Source organism: Mandrillus leucophaeus, unplaced genomic scaffold (genome assembly GCF_000951045.1).
Source record: "Mandrillus leucophaeus isolate KB7577 unplaced genomic scaffold, Mleu.le_1.0 Scaffold517, whole genome shotgun sequence".
Lineage (NCBI taxonomy): Eukaryota > Metazoa > Chordata > Mammalia > Primates > Cercopithecidae > Mandrillus > Mandrillus leucophaeus.
Window position 1 is genome coordinate 597784 of NW_012105553.1, and position 22954 is coordinate 620737.

The 22954-nt window shown below is 48.4% G+C and overlaps 1 protein-coding gene across 1 annotated transcript in view; it reads right to left on the bottom strand.

Annotated features, from left to right (window-relative positions):
* TNS3 (tensin 3) overlaps nucleotides 1-22954 on the bottom strand; it is a 330636-nt gene that overhangs the window by 114401 nt on the left and 193281 nt on the right. Inside the window, exons 14-17 of the mRNA XM_011996485.1 lie at nucleotides 21997-22072; nucleotides 10087-10216; nucleotides 9696-9761; nucleotides 6110-6214 (exon numbers count right to left, since the gene is read on the bottom strand). Coding sequence (XP_011851875.1) covers nucleotides 6110-6214; nucleotides 9696-9761; nucleotides 10087-10216; nucleotides 21997-22072 — 377 coding nt within the window. The remainder of the gene's footprint in view (nucleotides 1-6109; nucleotides 6215-9695; nucleotides 9762-10086; nucleotides 10217-21996; nucleotides 22073-22954) is intronic.

The following is a 22954-nucleotide window of genomic DNA, read 5'->3' on the forward strand; positions in this document are numbered from 1 at the left end:
TGGGGAGAAAAAGGAAGTGAGGGCATTTTTCATCTCTTTGAGCCATGGAGAGGAGGGAGTAATGGGATCTGTCTACACACTGCGTTCTTGGTGGTGACATTACAAATCCAGGGACACATATGCTGCTGTGGGCATTCCCTTAGACCATCAGAGCAAGTCTGATCCTGAAAGGGTAAGTGCATCCTACTAGGGTAAGAAATCCCCCCACCCACAGCCCTCTTGTGTGACGAAGAGGTGGGGCACTTGGTGAGACTCAGCCCAGTCTCACTGAGTCTCAAAGAGGAAAGTCAAGGGTATGAGCCCTGTCCTGCACGGTCTCGAGCACAGGACACACTCTGAGCCACAGCTGCCATCGCTGACAATGTACAACGCCAGAAGGCTACCAGGGTCCCTGGCCGGTTCCTAGCTTTTGATTTCTCATTGGATCTGCTCTCTTTATCTCTAAAATGGGCTCACAGGCTCTCTCGAGGATTAAGATACCATAGTGAGGCTTCCGGCAGGCTGCCACACTGTGTACCGCGAGACATTCTTCCCCCACCTCGGGGACAGCAACCACTCCAGGGAACGCTGACACGACCACCATCCCCCGCGGCCACCACCTGCCAGGACCACAGACCCACGGGGAGACCAGGACCACGTGCTCTTCTCTGTGCTGAAGACAGGGCATTTGTAATCGTTTGCCCACACTGGAAAGGATTCAAGGCTGGCTCCTTTCTGAGCATAGAAGCAGAATGTGCGCTCACACATCAAAGCAGGCACTCCCCTAATGCAGGCCCAGACTGAAGGCAGCTGCGGAGGGCTCCATTCCAGGACAGCAACCACTTCTAGAGAAAAATGTGGCTTAAGTCAACATTTTTTGGGGTTTTTTTAACCAGGCAAGGGCGGGGATAGAAAAGGCAGAGGCGGGGGTGGAAAAGAGAGTGCCGCAATACATCATTTTCCCAGCTAAAAGAGAATGTTTCAGAGGCTGCCAAACCTTAACTCCTCAAAGCATTGGACAGCTTGGAAGACTAAAGCCCCAGTGGGAATGCGGCTGGGACTCCGCCTTCCACCCGCCAGGCGGTGTCCAGTCCAGGGACCTGAGCCAGGCACTGCTGACCGCAGGGAAGAGCGAAGCCTGCCTGGAGTAAGAGCTCACCAATGCAGCCGACCGGCCTCCACACCAAAGAGGGGCTGAGGAGGGCTGCAGAGTGGAAAAGAGGAGGGAAATTCAGCAAGGATGAGTTTTCTATCCAAAGGTGACTACTCTTTCTGGGGAACACCTTCTCAAAAGGACCCAAGCCTGGGGATTCTGCAGAGCTTTGGTGGCAGAGGTGGTGGTGGCAGCCTCGTGTCTCGCAGGAGAACTTGGAAACCCTGCAGGAGTGCAGCAATAAGATCAAATGCACTTGGGAAGCCCCTCTAAGGGAATCCAGCGTGCTCAGTGAGAAGGACACGGGAAGAAAAGTTTAAAGATGTGCACAGATGCTCAAGGAGGTGGGTTAAGTGAAAAACTCAGGCTATAAAACAATGCACAGGCTGATCTTATTAAGAGAAATGACATGGTACTTAGAAATCATGCCGAAAATACACCAGTGACGAGTGCTTCATCTCTAGATGGTAAGATGGGGGTAATTATTCCTTCTTTCTTTTTGATAATTTACATCTTCAAAAAAATATTGATACAAGCTTAAATGTATGTATAATAAAGAAAGAGAAGCATTAAACTCACTCCACTGAATCAGTTACCTCAGACACGCCAGACAGCACGTGGGGATGGAGGGGATTCAAGAGGAGAGGATGCAGATCTGAGGAAAGGCTCTGTGCTTGTCTGTAACTCAGGAGCTGGAATTCTCAGGAATGCTTAGGCAGTGGTTCAAGGGAAGGTTGCTGAGATCCGGTTTTGGGAGAGGACTCAGATTCCGTGTGGTGGGTTCTGGGCTAAGCATCTGGAGAACACTCCTGAGCTCACTCTGAGTCCTCCCCTGTCCCTCCACCTCCCTGGGGGTGCTCATGGGCTTCAGATATCATTGAGGCTGCAAAGGATGAACCAGGCGCTGGGAGGAGGCTGCACTCTCATCCACTATATCCATGAGGAGTCTGAGCATGACTCTGCCCATAAAGGGGGTCTCTGCTGTTTTATGAAGCCTGGAAGCCCTCAGAGACCATGAACCCCAGAACCCCTTCCACTCCTCTTCTGTAACTGATCCTCTTGATGTCTGCTGGGCAGACATAGCCACTGTCTCATGACAATGAGCACTGACTCCAAGCTCTCAGCTGCTGACCCCTTAGGGAGCCAACAGAAGTGTCTGTGTCCCTGAAGTGGGCACCTGTCACTGTCCAGGCTCCGTATCCATCTCCTCTTCCTCGGGGATGACGCTTGCATTTTCCCCTGGGAAACTGGCCTTCTTCCCTCCATGCGTGCAGCCTGGGGGTGATGCTCTGCCCACCCAGCCCTAGCTCAGCACACGACCCAAGCAATGCCATGCAGTGTCTGTTTTCCAGGAGTATGAACATAAGCAGAGTGACGTGGGGCTGAGCGCTGGAGCCTGTTATCCTAGTGCTGGTCCCTGCAAAGGGTCCCTGGGGGTGACCGCCCAGACCACAGAACAGCTTTCAGTGGCACTGTCCCTTCCAAAACCTCCACCAGCTGGATGGCTCTGCTTTCGACTCCGTAAGCTCTTCCATGGCCTCCCAAAAAACTCCTTTATTCCCCCCAAATTTCCTGAAGTTGATTTAAAGATCATTTATCAGTGGAAAAAAAAAACTGACACAATTCCAAGGGTTCAGAGCAGTGCCCACCTTTTGGATACTCAGGGGACAAGCACCAGGGACCCTGAAAAATGTGCAACAGAAGTAGCAGCAGCAACAGAACAAGAGAGCAGGGCTAGCCCTAGCCCAGGAAAACCCATGAGACAGCCAGGTAGGACGATTTTCATACAACATGCTTCATTCTTCAACAGCCCCTTAAGTGCCCTGTTTCCTTGGAGCAAGGTCAGTCCGTGGAGAAGCAAAGATTTAAAGTGTAGAAGCATGAACTTTCTGACCCACTCCACTTACTGCACAGGAAAGCTGTGAATCTGGCTGCAAAGTGCACCTGGCTGCCTTGGCGCCCTATCTGACTCCTCGCCCACCTGTCTGGGAACCACTGTCTCCCAGGTGTCCTCCCTACTCTGCCCTGTTCTTTCTCAGTTTCTTTCCAGGATTCCTGTGCACCCACTCCCAATTGGCTCCATCCTTTGCAATGGCAATGCCAGACCTTCTCTACTCGCCCCTAGACCCAACTCTCGGCGACAGAGTCCCGAGTGGATGTCCAGACCATCACCTGCATGGCTCCAGCACCTCCAACCACACAGTCCACAGCAGTCTCCCACCTGCTCACACCACTGGCTCAGAAGCTGCTGAATGAAAAATACACCAATGGGAGTTGTGATTTGTCACGTCAGGGCCTTAGATATTTAAAGTTCAAATTGCTTCTCTAATCATTCATTCAAGAAACACGCATTGAGTATCTGCTACGGACTGAATATATGTGTCCTCCAAGATTCATACGACAAAACTTAATCCCCAGTGTGATGGTATTAGGAGGCAGGACCTCTGGACGGTGCTCAGAGCATGAGGATGGAGCCCCCATAAGTGGGATTGATGCTCTCAGTAAGGAGGCCCCAAGGAGCTCCTTCTCCTCACCACCACGTGGAGACACGAGAAGGCAGGAGTCGGCAACCAGATGACAGCCCTCACCAGAATCCACCAGGCTGGCTGCCTGATCTTGGACTTCCCAGCTTCTCAAAGTAGGAGAAATACATGTTTGTTGTTTAAGACACCCAGGTTACGGTCATCTGTTAAGACAGCGTGAATGGGCTGAGAGGGCCTCAAAGTAAAGAAGTATCTCCCTCTGCATCTTCAGGAGACACTGCGGTGGTTGAGAGTGTTTAAGACTGAATTCTGTCTATTTCACCCAGTGATAACGGCAAGTCCTCCACAACGTAATGTATGGATCTATACACACACGCTCACATACATACTTCCACAGATTCTCTGTAAAGTTTCATGTAACCCCTAAAGGGTGGTGAACACTCAACTGATTTTCTGTCTATATGTTTTTTACATAAAATCAACGTGGGTCCTTCATCACCTGTGAGTGACGTGGCCACAGGCGCCAAGCTTTCAGTTCCCTGGTTGTGACATGGGAAGGATAAAGCCTGCCCCGCAGGCAGGTCACAGGCTCAGCTGGGAGCCAGTCTGGGGACAAGAGCAGGGCACCCATGGAGGGGCTGAGCACAGAGCTGCCCTCCAGAGCACGCTCCTCACAGGAGCTGGGGCTCCTCCACACTGTCCACCGGACTTCACTGCTCCCCGCTTGCAGCATCGGCACAGAGACCACCCACCGGTGTTTTAGAACCCCTGCCTCCCTCATGGTCAATAACCCTCCAGGCTCACCCCTCCCTCGGCAAGCAAGGAACCTCCCAGCATCACGAGAATGTCCTTTACACAACTTGCTTCCTGGTCTCCAGGAGACTCGGCACAGCCGCTGATTCATCGCCTCACAACAGAGCCCTGCTCGCTGGCTCCCATGCAGCAAGGGACCTCTCTAGTCAAATCCACTCGCCTCAGCCTGGAATTTAGGATGCTGAGTCAGCTGTCCTCAGAGTCCCCACCCAGCTCTCCAAATTAGCCCCTTTCCCCATTTTGCCTTGCACTGATTATTTACACACTTCACCAACCACCGCTTTACCCTTCTCTCCTCCAGTGGAAAACCTCACCGTGTGATGGACAGAATATAGCTACGCAGATGGGAAGAGACGTAACTGGAAAAAGAGCTCTGTGATCAAAAGTTTGATAACTGTTGTTTGATAAATCTCACGGCTTTAAGATTCCAGTGTGCACTGTGATCTTTTGAGAGACAATGTATCGTTTTCCAAGAGTTTTCAGCTACATTTCTTTTAATGTGCTGGTTATCTGGAAGGACTGATGTGTTGAGTAATTCACACCAGCAAAGAACACTCTGTTTACTTTAGAGGCCAGAGCCAGGCTCTCCCTGTCCACAACAACTTGCCCACTAGCCCCAGATTTCATCTGTGTTTTAATGCCCTTACCATCAATAATCCATCTGTGGGTCTCGACCTCTGGTACAGGTGTATTTGGGTTGCAACAATTCCTTGAGTTGAAATTCCATCCCATAAGGCCTACGAAGGAGCAAGCTTCTCCCCAGAAGAACAGAGAGGAGCCGTGTGCTGCCCTGGGACACACAATTGGTGTCCCCTCTCACTGACCACAGACACCACCTTCCTGGAGTCATGGGAAGCTCCGCGACCCACAAAGATGGGGCGCTACTGCGGTTCTTTCCACAACACTTGCTTTTAGCTATTTCACATCTGGATGTAACTAATCTGACAAAAAGTGTTTTAATTTCTTTCCCAAACCAAATCTGATTCTCAGTCAGTGGTTGAAAAAGACAAGAGATCAGCATGACGTGCCAGGAAAAGCCTCAATTCCCCTTCTTTGAAATCAGCCTCCAGTTGTGTCTTGCGGAGATTCCAGCACACAGCTGTCTCTTCCTTCCTTTCCTCCTTCACGCTTCTAGCTGTGACCCAATGTGCATATTCCACAAGTGAACATAGGACATGTTTGGATGAGATTGTCTCGTGAAAACGAGATTTAAATGATACAGTCATAAATCAGGAACACTAGACCAACAAGCAAACAGAAATTAAAACAAGATGTCTGTTGCACGTGGGGCCGTACAACAGTAGCTAGTTTGGCTGTGGTCAGCGCTTGGCATCCCCACATGCAAACAGGAAGGGAGGGGAAGAAGGAGGAACGGTCCCTGGCATTATACATACACATACATACAAGTTCAGGCCAAGGAGCTCCTGGATATAACTTCACTGACAGCTCATCCACCCGTTACAGCTTCACAAAAAGCCCTGATCCAAACTCACTATGCCTTATTCTCATGAAGACCCTCAAAACTCACAACTGTGTCACACAAAGGTGTGATTCTGGATCTCTGAGAAAAGAGAGGGATTTTCCTCTTCTGAGCGGACTGCAAAATACTTCAGATCTTTGAGTGGGCTGTCTTCCCTGTGCCCTTCTCCTCCATAACTGCACACAAGATGACCACACGCACCTTCTCCGTCTGCACTGAGGTTCTCGTACGAGTCCCAGCGTATCAGTGGGTCTGCCGTGTTGTAGTCCACAATCACGCCGTGGTCGTTGTACAAGTGTTCGGACCCTGCACAGGGCACAGGCAGCAACATTAGTCCTAGTGAAACCCATCACCTCCGTCCACCTGACTCCACCACAAGGACAAGTGAGCAGCCTGACTTGAGCAGGAGAGAGAAGCCTCTCCATTCTCCACCCTCCCGCCAGGAGCCACGACACTAATCAGAGAATGTGGAGGGTTTTCCACAAATAGAACCGTAGTTAAAACCACTAGGGGGAAGGGGGAAGTCAGCACTGATCTTTCGTCCACTGTGTACCAGGCTTGGACACGTCTGCAAAACAGGAGTCTTCAGACCACCTCACTGATGAGGACACACAGGCCCGGTAAGCTGTCTCGGAGCCTCAGAGCCCACAGATTTGAATCCAGGCTCCAGGCTCCTAGATCCACACTCCTCCCTTCAAGTCTTTCTAAGAATACCAAGGGGATTTTTAACACACAAGCCATGTATTTAAAGGTTTTTGCCTAAATCGTTGACAATGAACACAGAAACAGCATGAATATTTCCACAGCTATTAAAAAGGGAAACAAAACTCCCACGCATGTGGATCTTGGTGATGGATCTGGACAATTCACTTTGATGATAAAGGGACTGGTTTTTTTGAAATGTATTTTTTCGGGAAAAAATTTGTTTTGCATATAATACTGGCAGCCTACTGTACTTCTAATTCTCTTTTTAAAATGCTGGTTACTTTGGGGACAATGATGAAATCATGATGGAAATTTAAAAATTCCTTGAAACGAATGATAATAGTGACACAAGTTACCAAAACCTCTAGGATACAGCAAAGCCAGTGCTAAGAGGAAAGTTTATAGCATTAAATGCCTACGTCAAAAAGTCTGAAAGATCACATATTGACAACCTCATGTCAAGCCTCAAGGAACTAGAGAAGCAAGAATAAACGAAACTCAAAGCTAGTAGAAGAAAATAAAAAAACAAAAATCAGTGCAGAACTAAATGAAATTGAAACAAAATACAAAAGATCAATGAAACAAAAAGCTGGTTTTTTGAAAAGATAAACAAAACTGATAGACCATTAGCTAGATTAACCAAGAAGAGAGAAGATTCAATAAATTCAATTAGAAATGAAACTGGAAAGATTACAACCAGCATGAAAGATCATTCAAGACTATTATGAACACCTTTATGTATATAAACTAGAAAATTGAGAGAAAAGTGGTCAATTCCTGGACACAGACAACCCTCCTCGATTAAATCAAGAAGAAACAGAAACCCCGAACAGACTAATAACAAGCAGTGAAAATGAATCAATAATGTTTTTTAATGCCAATAAAAAAGAGCCCAGGGCCAGATGGATTCACAGCTGAGTTCTACCATCCATTCAAAGAAGAATTGGTGCCAATCCTACTGAACAATTTCAAAAGACTGAGAAAGAGGAATCATCCCTAACTAACTCATTCTATGAAGCCAGTATCACCCTGCTACCAAAGCCAGGAAATAATACAACAACAACAAAAAAGAAAACCACAGACCAACATCCCTGATGAACATAGATGCAAAATCTTCAACAAATATTAACTAACTGAATCTAACAGCACATTAAAAAGATAATACACCATGATCAAGTGGATTTCATCCCAGGAAAGCAGGGATGATTTAGAACATATAGAAATCAATAAATGTGATGCACCACATAAACAGAATTAAAAACAAAAACCATATGTCATTTCAGTAGATACAAAAAAGGCATTCGATAAAATCTAGCATCACTTTATGATAAAAACACTCAACAAACTAGGCGTAGAAGGGACTTATCTTGAAATAACAAAAGCCACGGATGACAAACCCACAGCTTATGTCATGCTGAATGGGGAAAGGTTGAAAGCATTCCCCTTGAGAAGTGGAACAAGACACGGATGCCCATTTTCACCACTTCTATTCAACATAGTACTGGAACAGTACTGCCAGAGCACTCAGCTAAGAGAAAGAAATAAAGAGCACCCAAATTGGAAAAGAAGAATTAAAACTGTTGCTATTTGCCAATGATATGATCGTATACCTAGAAAATACTAAAGACTCCTCCAAAAGACTTCTAGATTTTATAAACAAATTCAGTAAAGTATGAGGTTTCAAAATCAATGTACACATATCAGTAGCACTGCTATACACCAACAATGACCAAACTGACAATGAAATTAAGAACTCAATTCTTTTTACAACAGCTGAAAAAAAAAAAAAACTAGAAATACACTTAATCAAAAGGTGAAAGATCTATTCAAGGAGAACTACAAAACACTGCTGAAAGAAATCAGAAATGACACAAGCAAATGGAAACACATCCCATGCTCATGGATTGGAAGAATCAATATACTGAAAATGACCATACTGTCCAAAGCAATCTATAGATTCAATGCAATTCCTATCAAAATACTAGTATCATTTTTCACAAAATTAGGAAAAAAAATCCTAAAATTCATATGGAACCAAAAAGAGGCCCAAATGGCCAAACCAATCCTAAAAACAAAACATAAAAAAATCTGGAGGCATCACATTATTGGAATTCAAACTATATTACAAGGCTATAGTTACCAAAACATCATGGTATAAAAGCAGACACACAGATCAATGGAACAGAAGAGAGAATCCAGAAATACAACTGACTACAACGGATTGATCTTCAACAAAGCATACAAAAACATAAACTGGGGAAAGAATACCCTATTTAACAAATGGTGCTGGGAAAACTGGCTAGCCACATGTAGAAGAATAAGACTGGATCCCCATTTCTCACCTTATATTATAAAAATCAACTCAAGATGGATCCAAGATTTAAATCTAAGACCTGAAACCATAAAAAGTTTAGAAGACCACGTAGTTGAAAAACTCTTTTGGACATTTGCCTAGGCAAATAATTCACGACTAAGACCTCAAAAGCAAATGCAACAGAACAAAAATAAGTAAATGGGACCTAATTAAGCTAAAAAGCTTCTGTACCACAAAAGAAATAATCATCAGAGTAAACAGAACCCACGGAGTGAGAGAGAATATTTGCAAACTATGCACCTGACAAAGCACTAATATCCAAAATCTACAAGGAACTCGAACAAATCCTCAAGAAAAAAAACCAAATAATCCCATCAAAAAGTGGGCAAATGATATGAACAGACATTTTTCAAAACATATACAAACAGCCAACAAACATATGAAAAAATGCTAAACATCACTAACCACCAGGGGAATGCAAATTAAAACCACAACGCAATACCACCTTACTCCTGCAAGAATGGTCAGTCATGCCCGAGGCTCTCCTGGCTGAGCGGCTGTGGGCAAGTCACACCACTTCTGGGGCTTACTGACACAAGTGGGCCTTCTTGTTCCACTATCCAATATCCTATATTTAAATAAAATTAATTACAGAAGTCTCCAAATATGTGCAAAGGCAGGAGACTAGTACTGTAGCCCCAGCATAGCCATCGTGCACCTTCCATCTGTGTCAACAAGGACCTCCCAGTGTTCCACCAAGCTACCCACCTTGAATCTTCTCAGGCGTGGCAGAGAAGACTAATTCAACCTTCCCATAGTCAGGAAAACGGTCATCTGAAAAAACAATGTATTTTAACACATTTGTGGAGATGATTAACCAGAAAAGTATGGATTGACTTTGTCCTTTATTCCAACCAGTACAGCACCACTCCCAAATCTGCAATAAAGATGGCCCATGATACAGAAAGTATAGGCAGTATCATTGGTTATCCATAATTTTTTCCCCCAGAGATCAATGATCACTTTCTCCTAATTTGGGAACAATTTTGTCAGTAGGCTGAATTTTGGAAAGCGGGGTAGAGAGGATAGTGAAAGAATCAACCAAGGAGGTTCAACCACAGCTGCCCACAAGCACAGCGCCGCCAGCTCCGTGCCTCACCTTTGCTGGCATTGTCCAGATCCTCCTTCCCAAACACCAGCCCGTAGCCCTGCACAGCCCCAGTGTGAAACTGCAGGCGGAAAATGACGTCACGGGTGGCCGAGCGGTATTTCTTGTGGTAGCATTTCACCTGGGTTAGAGAGAAAAAACAAAACAAAGCAGCTGCAGCGGGGACACACGTTCCCAGCAAGGAACACACTCTGCGGAGGCCGGCACAGCAGGGCCTCCCCTCTGGACTCTGGCTGGGAGTTCACGCTTTGGAGTGGAACTCCAGCCCTGGGCACAGGCGCCTGCAGACAGCTAGGCTGCAGGCAGAGGCACCACACTGCCGCTGCTGGGTGCGGGGCTCCCCTGGAGGCTTCAATGTGTTCCCTGTGCTGCTCCTGTGGAACCACAGCCTGAACACCACCATTGCTAGTCCTCAGAGAGGCCACACCTAAACCCTTTCAGACCGCGAGAATGTGCCCTGTTTTGGAACACATCTGAAAAATGAAATTCCGTGGTCTCTTTTTTTCTAGACTTTAACAACTGATTGTGATAGCTTTTCTTTGATCTCAGCGCTCCATGTTGCAACTTAAAGCTTTTTGTTTTCCAAAAAGAAGCAGCCGGTCATTACTGTGTGTACTATGCTAAATGACTATGTGCATGCTGTAATTTAGAGACAGAGACACAAAGGAAGAGGAAGGGAGAGAGGGAGACAGAGACGGTGTTGGCATTTAGCTTCCCATCACTGGCTGTCCAGAGGTCCTGTTGGGGGTCGTGTGAGACAAGTGTTCAGAATCACCCTGATGTGATTTGAACTCAAGCTGGGGTTCATGAGGTCCCCAGGGTGCAGCTCAAGCACCCTAAATGATTGTGCCAATGAGCCAAAGGGTAGAGCCTCTCCTTGCAGATGCTTGGCATGTGGGGAACGGTGGGCAGAGCAGAAGGCTGCGTGTCCTGACCCGCCTTTATAACTGGGGACCACCTGCTTCTTGTGACCGTGCACAGCACTGGCATCACTGGGAGGGTTCTCAGGCCACAGACGGGGGAGCTGCAGGGCAGAGACACCCCTCACTCAGAGAACAGGGGCAGGACCACCAGGTAGTGGCACTTTCCCAAATCCCCAGAGGGTCGAAGGCCCTGGACAGGCTGGATTCTGCTCTCAGACCAAACCGTGCACAGGTGGGCACCTCCCCCACCACCAGGCTGTGGGGTAGTGACTACCAGAGACAGACAGGTTCCCATAAGAGAGACTTTTCTTGGAGAAAGATGGCTTTACAATATCACATGCCTCACAACAGTAAATGACAAGCCACCACAGCAAGTATGATCCGGACCAGCATGCAGGAGAACGCGGCAGGGAGGGCTCTGTCTTCCCTAAGCAGACAAACGTCCACCAGAGGAACAAAAAGCCCAGAAGCCCAGCCCAGGAGGCAGGGAGCTGTGACTCCAGGCAGAACCAGAAGATGTTTACCTTTGTGCGATCTGCAAGGAAAGGGATGGATAAATAAACCAAAAAATATAATTAAGACTGTGGAAGGATGTTCCCTGTTGACAAACACGACTGGGTCTCCCTTGCACGGCCTGGCGCTGGCCAGGGGTGCTGTAAACATGGGGCTCAGACCCAGGCCTCGCCTCCAGGGGCCCAGGAACCAGGGCATTTGTAACTAGAGAACTGGAATTGTGAAGAAATGTTGCCTCCATTTGCTTTCCAATAGCCAATGGCACATTGGCCACAAATCTACCACCTCTGTCTGAGACTGATGTCTCAGCAAGACTCAATCAAAGGCTGTCCTTGCAGGGATCCTTTCAAGATGTTCTGAGAATATCTGGGCCCCTCCTCTGAGCTCCCCACACCCCACACTCACGACGCTGACCACCCATCAAATGCTTCAACCCAGGGCATACTATAGAGATCCCCAGAGGGAGGTCCTTCTGGCCAGGGGTAAATCCACACATGCGCCCCCCATTGCTAGGGATGACAGCACCCACCTCTCCCTATCTGCCTTCTTCCCACTGGGTGCCTTACAAATGGGGAGTGAAAAGTGGTTAGGGAAGGGGAAAGGAAAAGAGAAGCCCCAATTCAAGCCAGTCTTGCTCTCAAATTTTATAAATATTTAAGGGAACCAGAGATTTAAACAAATAAAAACAACAACACGATATCAGCTGGTGGCTCACGCAGTTAAAGCAGCCTGTGCTGCCATGGGCGCCAGTGTCTGCCCGCAGGGGGCAGGAACCTCCTCAGGAGGCAGCTGTGGGCTCGGTCCCGGCAGGCGGGGAGTGTCCCGGGTGAAAACGGAGGGAGCTGTGGGCTCTAGGCCGGGCCACATAAGTGGCACAGTGGAATATCCCCAACCGCAGCTCACGGTGCCCCTCCCGTCAGTACCACTCCACCCAGCACAGGGCCTCCTTCCAGGCCAGGTCCCGCCCTCCCTCTCCAGAAATCCAGGATGCTCCCCCAGGTCCCCCCAATGCTCCTCACAGCAGCTACACACAAACACACTGCTCCTCCTGCAGCAATCCCAGCTCCCTCCACATACCAGAAGGGAGGAGAAAGCAGGCCACGGAGCCCAGGAGGTACAGAGGGGCAGGAGATGGGAATCGGCCTGTCCCAAACAGGTTCCTCTGCAGGCCCCATATGATTCTCCTATTTTTCACAGCACAAGCTTTCAAATACTCCTAAGGCTCCGCAGTGAAAGACAGAGTGGTCTATCCCACTGGCAGGGAACAACTGCTGCCTGAAATCACGTGGTCCTCCCTTCAGAGGTTTCTCTGAGTATTTTAAGGCTAACTTTGTTTGCTGGCTTGAGATCCTAACGGCCTCATGATACACACTCCCTGTTTCATATTAAACCTCTTTCCCCTTGATTAAGGGAGGTAAAAACCACCCCCTCCAGTCCTCCAGACCAAATCATGAACTGACTCCAGCTTCTTCTGAAAGACATGGAAAACTACAGGATTTTCCCTACCTCAGAGTTCCCAGCAACCACCGTCAACACAGCAGGTCAGATCTCGAGACAAAATCCACTCACCAGCCAGGAGCCCTCCATAGTGTGCAATAATTATGCATTATCCACATCAACAAATCTTTTTAAGACCAATGGCAAGAGATCAGAATTACGCTCGTAACACATAACAGAAAGAACAATCAACATGGTACTTGGTACGAGAGCCCCCAAATGCCTCCCTTTAAGATATAAAAGTAATGCAAACATTTCGTAAAGATTAGAGTGATTCAAGTCTATAATTTTCCCTTCATCCCTCGGGCTTTAATTTTATTTACCTGGGTCTCCCCAGAGTGTTTCTAGAATACGTTGATCCTTTGCCTTCAGATTTTAGAATATCTGCATTTAAAATAACAATTCAAAGATGTGCAGTCACAATTCTGCAGCATAGAAAAATGAAATGAGAAATAGCAAGCACTGCAACAAAGGCTGCGCATGGCCTGTCACTATGCTATCGTACAGCCAACCACAAAAGTACGTGGGTGTGATGCTGACATCACAAATCGCTGGGAGCACTCAGATCTTGGGAAAGTTGCTGCCTCTTTAGACTTTACATTCTCTGACCACAAAATGAGAATTATGATATTGACCTGGCTATGTTGTTATAAAGATTAAATTAGCACTACATATTAATATAATTTGTAAATCCAACAATGATATGCTATATTTACATAAATATATTATTTAAAGGGCATAAGCTTCTAGAGAGAGGGCACTTGGTACGCAAAAACACATGGGGTGAATGATGATCTCAATGGGAAGGCCTGCAAGCACCCTTGCTTTCTTTTAGTTTGATGAGGCAATTCAGAAACCATAGCCAACATTTATTTTCTAATAGTGGTGTAAAAATATGCCTGTGACCTTGACTGAACTGGACAAGTTGCTGGTGACCAGGAACGGAGCCCTGCCTTGACGTCATTTGCTCCTGAAGTACACCAAGTCGAAGGCAGACACATGGAATTCTCAAAGAAGTTATCCATCAATCCAGTGTTTAAAGACAGCTGATGACTTGCTTAACTTCAGGCCACAGAAGTGTATTTTTATTTCAAACTCTTCATCAACAAGAGAAAAAGCACCTTGGACCAAGAGAGTCAAGGCTTAAGGTATCAGCCCCAGGAATGCCAGCCCCCAATTCAGAAGGCAGCCCTCAAGTTCCTATCCTCCCATAATGCCAGCCATTGTCAGGCAGCTCCTATTCAGATCTGCTTCCCCTAAATTTACTAAGCAAAAGAGCAAAACCCTCAAAGCATCCCTAACAGAAAAAAGTAACATTCTTACTCAATGCTCCGCTGGTGGCCCAGGCAACTCTCTACGCAGGCCTCAAGGAATCTGTGAGCTCAGAGAATGAGTTACAACCACGTATTTGGAGGGTAAAAAGTTAGATAGCTAAGCCTCATAGGTCAAAGACTTAGGTCAGGCAGGGCCAACACTAACCATGATTTCTTCACTTGGAGCCGAAAATGATTTCAGATGTTCGCAATATTGTAATTCATGACCTAAAGCAATTGAAAGGTGGGTAAATATTGGTTGCAAATGAAAACACAACCAAGTCCACTATGCTGAGATGACCGCATGGATTAAGACCCAGCCCCGTCTAAAAGGGAGAGGGAAAAGATAATCACAAAATATGCTGTGATGCGTCCAGCAGAGATCTGTAGAAACCTCTCCTGGGGCAGAGTCTCAGGAGAACACTTTCATTTTTCCCCGGCCTTATGTAAGTGCCTTCGCTAAGAAATAACCAGCAACAGCACTATTTGTTTGTGAAAACTTCTTGAGCAGGCAACACCTTTGTTTACAAGTCGGGTCACCGGAGCGAGGTTCTAGAGCCAGGAACCATGAACACAAAATTCAAGTGGCCGTGGATTTGCCCGAGCAGGGGCAGCAAGACAAAGCATGTGTTTACAAGCCCCGAACCTGAGAGACAAGACCAGGGAGGCAGCAAGCCGGATCAGGCCCCTGGAGCCCTGCCAGACTCCTGATGGGCCCGCTGCCCGCGTGAATTCCTGAGCAGGGTTACATAATGCCTCGGCTGCCCTCCCCATGGCACTGCCTGACAACGCCATATTGACTAAACCTCTTGAGGTTCTGCCCTTTTGAAAAGAGCGGGCTTAAGAATCTGACCTTTTGCAAAAGGCACAATGCAAAGACGGGACGGGTCAGGTGTGCAGCTGGGAAGGGCCGAGCATGGATGGGCTGGCTGTGTGGAGGCGAAGGCAGACGGCAGGTCAAAGTCAGCTTTGCTGCTGCCTGCAGCAGCTCCATCTGCTAGAAACTGAGTCCAGGGAGTGGCAAGTGGGGCTCTGTTTTCCCAAGTCACTTTCCACAGTTAGACTTGACTCTGGCCCTTCCTTCTCTGTGAACTTGACCGCTGTAATCTTTGCCAGTAAGTCCCAGTGCAGAGGCCCTCATGAGGAAAGCCAGGCACATGTGCCTGCAGGCAAGGGAGACACCAGAACCACGGAGGGGAAATCTCAAAGAGGTCAAGAGGCCTTTCGAAGGAGAAGGATGAAGGATGGTTAGCCCGCCTGGGAAGCCACTTTCCGCCTTCAGAAGTACAGACAGCCTCAGACAACACCCAGACTGAGAGCGCCGAGACATCTGCAGTCTTCAGGGTGTAAATCTATGCACGTGCTTTCTGCTCCTTAGGATCCTCTCCAAGCCATGACTGTTGCCAAAAGAAATAAAACCACCTGCGTATCTGAACTTTATACAGAAAAGGCCCTATAACTTCTTCCCCCACTGGAGCCTTCTCAACTTAAGGTTTGCTCGGTGAACCTGCAGCAGAGCACGTCAAGCAGTCACAGGGCAAAACTGAAGGAAGGGCAAAGTGAAGGCGGCGTGGGCGTCCTGTGCTGAGCATAGCAGAGTGGGTCACTCGAAGGTGGGGAGAGGCTGGAAAGGAGGAATCTGGCGCTACTCCTGCACTGCGCACCCTCAGAACACCCAGAAGAAGCGTGAACAGGAGGAGGGGATGGCTCCCGTTCTTCTCTAAGGATGCTTTGCCAATAATGAGAAATGTGCAACCGCATTTTTTTCTTCCTGTGTTGTTCCCTCAGATCGTTTTCAGAGGGAGTCAACAGCACTGAGATTTCTGGGCTTTGGCACAACATACACTCCAGACTCTGATGCGAGTGCTGGCACTGACACTCTGGACTCCTACTCTCCAGGTCGACCACAGATGTCAGCTCTGCTGCGAAGCCACTCCTTCTCTGACACGCTGGCAACTGTCTCTCCCACCTAACCTTCAGCTCTTGTCTCCGTGCACCTTCTGCCACACTCAGTTCCACCTGCCCTAGCTCTCTGCATGCTCATCTCCCTGGAGGACCCAGACACCCAGAAGCAGGAGCCCTGCACTGCCCACTCGTGTGTCCACCACATCCTCTCATGCAGGCCGCACGCTGAACGTTCCCAGGATAAAGGCTGGTGACAAACCACAGCCACAGGGGCCGGGCCGTCAGTGGCACCTGACTGCACTAATAATCTTATTAAACTTTCTAGAAGAGGTTTATTTAATAAACAGAGTTGTTACAGGCCGAATGGTATCCCTCCAAAATCCATGGGTTGAAGGTCTTAGCACTTCAGCATAGGGCTGTATTTGGAGATGGGGTCTTCATAAAGATAAATCAAAATGAGGTCACTAGGCTGGTACCAAATGAATGATAACTGGTATCCTTGGAAGAGGAAGAGATGAGGACATAGACACACAGAGTGAAGCCCAGGTGAGGACACAGGGAGAAGACGGCTACCTCCAGGTCAAGGAGAGAGGCCTCAGGAGAAACCACCCTGCCCATACCTGGACCTCAGGCTCTCAGCCTCCAGGACTGTGGGGGAATCACCTCTGTTGTTTAAGCTGAGACCAAAGCCCATTCTGCCATGCTTTGTGATGGCAGCCCTGGCAGAATACAACAGGAGAAAAGTATATCAGGCTTCGTAGAGACAGATAACCAAACGAAACCTCTTAGCTAATCACGTCTATGAACACTTCAAGGAAAAAGAACCTTCTGCAATGGAAAAGTACACTTTTCAGCCATCACCCACATCTTCTTCCACCCATCTGAAAACACTGCAAAAAATAAGCACAGAGTGTACAAAAAAGTAAACGTAAACACAGGAAACATGAATCAAATCATAACGCAATCCCAGAAAAATTCCATGTAAGGAACGAGCAAAGGTGAAGGAAGGAAATTATTTTATCAAACTATCTCCTGTGAAAAAATCTGGAATCTCCTATCTAACAGCATTTCTTAACTCATGGACTCATAAAACAGGGAATATTTTATGCCCCCACAGCATAAAACATTCACCTCAAGAAACTCAACAGCTAAACCTGATACCTGAATTCCAAAACCTTCGCACTTTCAAACTCTTCAGGGACGTTAGGCTTCTGCTCGGACGTGAGTGCACCAGGACATGATACACTTCACCACAGCATCGTGCCCGCAACGTGCCTCCTCCAGCCAGCCACACACCCACTCAACAGAGGAGCCGGCAGCAGGTATGAGGCTCGCTGTCTTAATGGTTTTCAGAGACTCTGGCTCAGCTGACTCACTGGGGATGTGGCCTCAGCCAGCCACTGATTCTCTGCCTCTGTCTGTAAGGTGGTGATGATGATGCAGCAGGCCCCTGAAGGCCCTCAGCAGTGGTGAGCCACAGCCACTCCTCGTGAGTTTCTGAGGTCTACCGAGCATCGGCATCCTTCTGAGGAGCACGATGTCTGACTCTGGAGTCTATGGCTAGAGAGAATCACCACCCTTGGAGGTGCAGACGGGGTGTGGATTCCAGAATATGGAGCCCAGCTTCAGGGAGAGTGCAGCACACGCCCACGAGTCACAAGCTCAGAGCCAAAGCTCTGATATGGGTGGGTGACATTAGCGAGACAAGAGAGACACGAGAGAATGACGCCAAGTATGACCAATAGCACAGAGTCCCTGGAGCTGAATCACGGGGCGGGAGGATGAGGGGCTCATATGTCAGGCACAGGCACTTGGACCTCCTCCCCAGGAGAGAAACCATGGCCAGAGAGGAGCTGCAGGCTGCACCGTGCGGTGAGCAGCTCAGAGGACAGGCCAGTGGTGTCCTGGGGAAGGAAGGGCCTTCATGGGGCCACGATCACGGTGGCTGGAGGCAGGACTCTGTGTCAAATCTGCACAGCCAATGAGATGGGGAGCAGGGTGCTGTCCAGGGTAAAGCCTGAGTTGAAAGGTCAGGGCCAGGGTGGGTGGGCAGTGCTGGATCAGCAGGGCTTGGGGACATAATGGCTAGATCAGCTGGGGCAGCATGAGGCGGCCAGCGGGTTCCAGTGGCCTGAGGGACACACAGTCTGAATGCCAAGCAGGTTAGAGCCAGTGAGGGACAGAGGACCAGGAGGAGATGGCAGGCTGGAGAATGCCAGCCCAGGGTGGCCTGGAGGCCACTGGGAAGACTTTCAAGGGCTGCAGGTGGGACATTGCAGGTGGGACGTTAAGGAAAGGAGGCCACCACCTCCTTCACTCACTCACGGCCCCTCTCCGCCCTTCCCCACCCTGTTCCTGGGCCTGCCTCAGTTATCAAGTGCCAAACCCACACCTCCACCACACCCCTTCCAAGTCCCATCCATGCTGCCCGCTCAAAGCCACATTCCAGCTACTACAACATGGATGCATGTGATGTCTACTCAGACCACACGTTTGGGCTGCGGTGCCCACTACAGGGTGGGACAGGATAGGACGCAGCACCAGAAGAGAGGGCCTGTGGCGTGGGTGGGGTGCTGGGAGTTCTTCCAGAGGGAAGAGGCAGTGGCTGCCCCAAAGACTAAGCCACAGTCTGGTCTGATAGAGGAAAGTGACCTGGTGATGCGCAGGGTCACATCGATGCAGTTTCATCCTCTGCCAGGCGCTATCCTGGGAGACTCAACATTTAATCCTCACAAACCCTATGGTCTTCACTGGGCAGAGGTCTACATTCAAAACAAAATATGCAAATATGGAAGCCCTACAAAATCTAGTTTCAACCTTCCAAGACAACGACTGTCCTTGCAAGACAGACATCCTAACAACAGCATCAGCCTCTGTGGGTGCCTCAAGCCTGGGATGCTGCGTCTCTGTTTGTATAATAACACCCCTTCCAACCTGGAGCCAACTCACAGGTCACGTCCATCTGAATCCTTCTGTGACCTCTCCCACCCCATCTCATCAAGGCCTCTGTGGGCCACACAGTATCAGCAGGTTCCCTCCTGCCAGAAAGCCCATGTCCCCGCGAGGATCCTCCAGGGCAAAAACTTCACTCATGGGCCTAGAGCCAAGCACAGCGACTCAAAAAGCACAAAACATTACCAAAAAAAAGACTACTGGATGAATGACAGTAGGAAGGAGGGGCCACAGAAAATAATGAGGAGGAAGGAGGGAGGGAGCAGACAGGAGGAAAAGGAAGAAGGGCAAGAGGAGGGGGAATAGTTTGTAGAGACGGGGTGGGAGAGAAGAGAGGGGAGAAGAGAAGGAAGGAGGAGGAGGCAGGTGGAAGAGAAGGTAGCTGGGAAGAGAGGAGAGGAGCCAGGCACTTCCCAGGGGACCCGCCTGGTCTCAGGAAGACCCTGCAGCTACCAGCCCATAAACAGCCCAGGGGAGAGGGCTGTCCCATACTCTTGGTGGGTGGGGGGGAGGCCACATGTTAGCCTGAGGGTCACCCTCCATGACTGAGTTGTTCAGCTGCCTCCCGTGAGTCATCTTAAAGGGACGGGGCCATGGGGCCATGGGGCCACAAGTACTCATCACTGAAGACCTGGTTCAGGGAGCACCAGCCCTTGAGATGTCACCTCCCAGGGCAGGTAGAACACTACACAAACAAGATGAGGGCGGATGCAAATCCTACCAGCATCACTCCCAGCCCCTCTTGGTCTCCTCTTATTATTATTTTGTTTGTTTGTTTGTTTTTGAGACGGAGTCTCGCTCTGTCGCCCAGGCTGGAGTGCAGAGGCGTCATCCGACTTACTGCAAGCTCCGCCTCCCAGGTTCACGCCATTCTCCTGCCTCAGCCTCCTGAGTAGCTGGGACTACAGGTGCCCGCCACCACGCTCAGCTAATTTTTTTGTATTTTTAGTAGAGACGGGGTTTCACCATGTTAGCCAGGATGGTCTCAATCTCCTGACCTCGTGATCCGCCCGCCTCAGCCTCCCAAAGTGCTGGGATTACAGGTGTGAGCCACTGCACCCAGCTTGGCCTCCTCTTTAAAGCTGGAACACTGGACCCAGTTCCAGAGTGGCTGGAGAAGTAAAGTGCTGAACATAGGCCATGCTCAATAAAGGCTCAGGCCGTTTGTCCAACGATCCCAGGAAGTGTCCTGGGAGAAGGAGCCTCCAGGTTGAAGTCTCCTAGGAAACAAGCCCAGGGCTGCCTTCTGGACCACAGGATGTGAGGGAACACCAGAGTGGATGTATCTCTCCCCTCCGGTCCTCCATCTCACTTCCAACCACAGGGATTGCCGCACCACCGCTGCGGCACAGCACCCTGAGGACAGACTTCCAGCCCAGATCCTCTTCAGGACAGTAGAACAGACAGCTGAGGAAAGGGCCTATAAAAATGTATGACGCACCCCAAGCCTCAGCTTTCTTGCCTACGAAAAGGGAGGCAAGGTGTTTATAAGTGCTTACTCAATGCCTTGAAAGGGCTGGGCCCAGTTGTTGTTCCAGACCTGCCTTCCAGGCCTATAGAACCCCTCAATTAGGTGGTGAGCATGTGAAACAGTATAGACCCGGAGGCCCCAGAGGGACCCCGCAGGCGTGGATGGGTCCAGACGACCTCGCTGATTTGATTTTTCCAAGAATTCAGGACCAGCAAGGTAGGGAGTTCACCACCCACTAAGCAAAGATTTTAAAATCTAGGGGTTACAGGGAAATTAATGAAAATCCTCAAAAACTTTGTATAGGGCATTTATAATACTACGAAAAGCTAATTCTCAATTCACCCTATTGCCTTATAGAAGTGGGTCTTCCAAGGCCATGAAATGTTTACATTCTATGATTCTATGCATGCTGAAAAGTCATACATATGCCTTAAAAGCTTACCTTATTTCAGATAAAAAAACTTTCCTAAAATTATTTTAAATGTATGAATTTTTTGTATTCAAGAAAAATAAAAGGGAAAAATGTAATAGCTAATCTCCTCCAAGAACCAACACACCCAAGAGTCAAAATTATCTGGTGAAATCATTGTTTTGATCATTAATCAAGCTGTAACTGCACCAGCTGTATTTCACACTTTGGCTATTAATGACACATAAATATTCTATTTCTGCACCCACACTCTGGGAGGCCAGTGATCATGTGAAGAATGCAAATTATAGTAGGAACACAGGGATCCTCAGAGGTGAGTGGCCAAATTAGGACATTAATTTCCAGGTTCTGTATCTCAAGGGGCTCTAGAATGAAAGAGAATCAAGAATGAAGATTTGTTCTGTCCCTTTAATTAAAATAGTTTTATTCAGAAAGTTAACTAAATGCCTTAAGGCAGCAGTCACCAATCTTTTTGGCACCAGGGACCGGTTTCATAGAAGACAATTTTTCCACGGACTGGTGGAGGATGGTTTCAGGATGAAACTGTTGCACCTGACATCATCATTCTAAGGAGTGTGCAACCTAGATCGCTCACACACGCAGTTCACAATAGGGTTCGCACTCCTCTGAGAATCTCATGGTGCCACTGATCTGATGGGAGGCGGAGCTCGGGTGGTCACGCTCGCTCGCTAGGCCCGGCTCCTGACAGGCCATGGACCGATAAGGTCCACAGCCCGGGGGTGGGGGACCCCAGAGTTAAGGCAACAGCTACTTTTCATTTTTCTTACAGCGTACCTTTTTGTGGGGTTACTGTTTTAACACAGAATCATGTTTTCAAGTCATCACCACTGGGAGAGTGGGGACACAGACACATCTGCGGCCACGGCGGGCACTCACCATGACATCTCCCTTCAGAAGCTGGGCCGGCTCGATGACGATGCAGATCCTGCTGGGATTTTCTGGTCCAACGTTGCTTTGGGATGAAGAAGAAGACAGATCATTATGTAACTTCATGATGTCGTGGGAAGAATACATGTAGAGAAAAGTAACCCCACAACCAAACCCTCAGAAATTACACAGAACGCCCAATCAGCCCAGAATCTAATTCCTGATCATCTAAATGAATCTAAAAAGGTAAAGAAAGCTCCCAGGCTGTGGAGGGTCCTCACAGCATCATCATGGTCAGTGACTGACTTGAAGTGACTAAAGTCCAACCCCAGAGGCCCGAGCTTGGAGATGACCATGCAGCCTTAGAGGAAGGGGCCCAGGGTGTGCACAGCCACAGTTTCAAACTGCAGGTGCAATTCCAGAATGACATCAGTGCACACAGGGCCCAGAGCAAACCCAGAAATGTGACAACAGCTCTTTGTGAGTAGTCAGAATATTTGTTCCCTTTACTAACTTTTCATAAAATGCCTCTCCACATACAAAAAGACAAAGAAAGCTCCGAAATGTGTACAAATTTGGGGGATGTGTGGCTACCTTTTGTTTAAAATGCAAAGGAGGCCAGACATGGCTCACGCCTGTAATCCCAGCATTTTGGGAATCCAAGGCAGGTGGATCACTTGAGGTCAGGAGTTTGAGACCAGCCTGGCTAACATAGTGAAACCCCATCTCTACAAAAATACAAAAATTAGGTGGGCATGACGACAGGTGCCTGTAATCCCAGCTACTCAGGAGGCTGAGGCGGGAGAATCGCTTGAACCTGGGAAGTGGAGGTTGCAGTGAGCGGAGATCGTGCCATTACACTCCAGCCTGGGCAACACAGTGAGATGCTGCCTCGAAAAAAATAAATAAATAAAAATAAAAAACAAAATGGAAAGGAGTGAGAAAGAATAACCACAGTAGTGAAGAT